Source organism: Trichechus manatus, unplaced genomic scaffold (assembly GCF_000243295.1).
Source record: "Trichechus manatus latirostris isolate Lorelei unplaced genomic scaffold, TriManLat1.0 scaffold00236, whole genome shotgun sequence".
In the NCBI taxonomy this organism is placed as follows: Eukaryota; Metazoa; Chordata; class Mammalia; order Sirenia; family Trichechidae; genus Trichechus; species Trichechus manatus.
In genome coordinates, this window is record NW_004444172.1 from 62,391 (window position 1) to 64,955 (window position 2,565).

The 2,565-nt window shown below is 34.9% G+C and overlaps 1 protein-coding gene across 1 annotated transcript; it reads left to right on the forward strand.

Annotated features, from left to right (window-relative positions):
* The first annotated feature begins 53 nt into the window (after positions 1 to 53).
* Positions 54 to 980, forward strand: LOC101348990 (olfactory receptor 5D18-like). Its single transcript, XM_004389160.1, has one exon. The coding sequence runs from the start codon at positions 54 to 56 to the stop codon at positions 978 to 980; it is 927 nt and encodes a 308-aa protein (XP_004389217.1).
* Positions 981 to 2,565: the final 1,585 nt, after the last annotated feature.

The window sequence follows — 2,565 nt, forward strand, 5'->3', positions numbered from 1 at the left end:
ATATATATTTATTTATTTATTTCCAGGACTTTCAGATTTTGAAAACAGAAGCCATGTTATTGTCAGAGAGAAAGAAAAGTGGGGCCACGTTCACTCTTTTGGGCTTCTCAGATTACCCAGAACTGCAGATTCCCCTTTTCTTGGCATTTCTGGCCATCTACAGTGTCACTGTTGTAGGGAGTCTTGGAATGATTGCAATCATCAAAATTAACCCCATATTGCATACCCCCACGTACTTTTTCCTCAGCCACCTCTCATTTGTGGATTTTTGCTATTCTTCCATTGTTGCTCCCAAGATGCTGGTGAACCTAGTTATAAAAGACAGAACCATTTCATTTTTAGGATGCATAGTGCAATTCTTTTTCTTTTGTACCTTTGTGGTGACTGAAATTTTTTTATTAGCTATAATGGTCTATGACCACTCTGTTGCAGTTTGCAACCCCCTGCTCTACACAGTGGCAATGTCCCAGAGACTCTGTGCTATGCTGGTGGTGGGATCATATGCATGGGGAGTAGTGTGTTCCTTGATACTCACATGCTCTGCTTTGAAATTATCTTTTCATGGCTTCCACACAATCAATCACTTCTGCGAGTTCTCCTCACTTCTCTCTCTTTCTTGCTCTGATACTTCTCTCAGCCAGTTGCTGCTTTTCATCGTTGTTACTTTTAACGAAGAGAGTACATTACTCATCATTCTCACTTCTTACGTATTCATTGTTGTCATCATCTTGAAAATGCATTCAGTTAGTGGTCATCGTAAGGTGTTCTCTACCTGTGCTTCTCGTCTGTCTGCCATCACCATCTTCCATGGCACCATCCTCTTCCTCTACTGTGTGCCCAACTTTAAAAATTCTGGGCACACCGTCGAAGTAGCCTCTGTGGTGACCCCCATGTTGAATCCCTTGATCTACAGTCTGAGGAGTAAGGATGTCAAGAATACAGTCAGCAAGATAATGGACACTAAATTCTTTTCTCATTGAGCAAATTATTTTAGTAGAATTTGTCCCTAACTTGTAAATAAAGTGTGTCCAAAATGTGCTTTTTAAAGAAAACTTTAAAATTAATAGTTAACATTGTCCTATGGTGAAGATATGAATTTTGGTTCAAAGAGACTAAACTTGACTGTCTCTTAATTGTAGGAAAAGACCAGCCATCTATTTCATACTTAGTTTTAAATCTATGAAATTGTGATAACATGAGCTAACTCATAATATGATAGTGAAGACCAAAAGGTAATATAGATATCATGTGGGACACTTTGCATAATCTGAATAAACATTATTTCCATCTTCTTTCTTATAAGATATCTGGAGTATGGTAGGTTCTCACTAAACACTTTTTTTTTTTTTCTTAGAAGTCTACAAATTGTAGTAAAGATAACACATAGACCTTGCCTTCACAGACTGCATAATCTAGTGGTGATGCTGGGCAATAAAGAAATTGGCTATTGTATAAGACTGACTATGATAAGTATCATAGAAGGTTTGGGGTAAGGAATAGTTTGAATCTAATAGGGACTTTAGAAATATGTCTTCATAAAAGAGGTATTATTTGAAGTTGACCTGGAGAATGGGCAGAATTTTAGGAGACACATTTCAGTGAGGAATCAGTGAAAAAGGCATTTTATTCAGTAGAGGCTAGAAAGAACAAACTCAAGGAAATGAGAATGTAATACTGAATCAACCAATTATGAAGTGAATACCATATAATGTGTGTGTGTGCTCATCTGAGTGTGTTTGTATGTGGTATATTATGTACAGGTTACTTTGGCATGAATGCAAAGTTCAATAAATACAGTCAATATCCTGAACGTGCTTTCAAAAGAGATCCTGTGTGACAGAATGTTAAGTTTGATAGGCTACTCCAGAGGCATAGAAATGGATCTCGGGAAACCAATATATGCAAAAAATGGAATGCATTCCTAATCTGTGTTTCGTGTTATTATTTTGGCCATCCAGCCATCATAAATGTTATATATACTTCTTTGGTCATTTTTACATGTATTTTTGGATCATGGACATAACTACTGAATCCTTCTCAACAGAATTCTCATTCATCATAAAAAAATCAAAAACTTTATTTGGAGTTGCCAAACATGTTGCACACTAATTGCCTACATAAACTTATTCAAAATAAAATGAAAGGGAGGCAGTAATTTTTATCTAGACATATGTAATTCAGAAAATTCAAAATATCATGTATATCTTATTTTAATAACAATTTTCTTGACTAACTTACACATCCTTCTCCTTTTCTCTACTCAATATGTCTAGATAAAATTCCAAATAAAACAGTAATATAGTAGAAGAAATAGTTTGTCAGATGTTTTAGTGAGGGAGAAAAAACTAAATTTGTGGAACAGTTTTATATGGCTCAAGAAATTATTTGGAAGATTCATATGATTTCGAATTTATGGTCATTATCCAAATTTTTTTTTTTTTTTTAAATATTTTATTGTACTTCAGGTGAAGGCTTACAGAACACATAGTTTCTCATGTAACAGTAACACACATGCTGTTTTATGACATTGGTTAACAACCCCACAACATTTTAACCCTCTAAATT

Coding starts and splice junctions, on each gene's coding strand:
- LOC101348990 (XM_004389160.1), top strand. CDS start 54: ATGTTATTGTCAGAGAGAAAGAAAAGTGGGGCCACGTTCACTCTTTTG.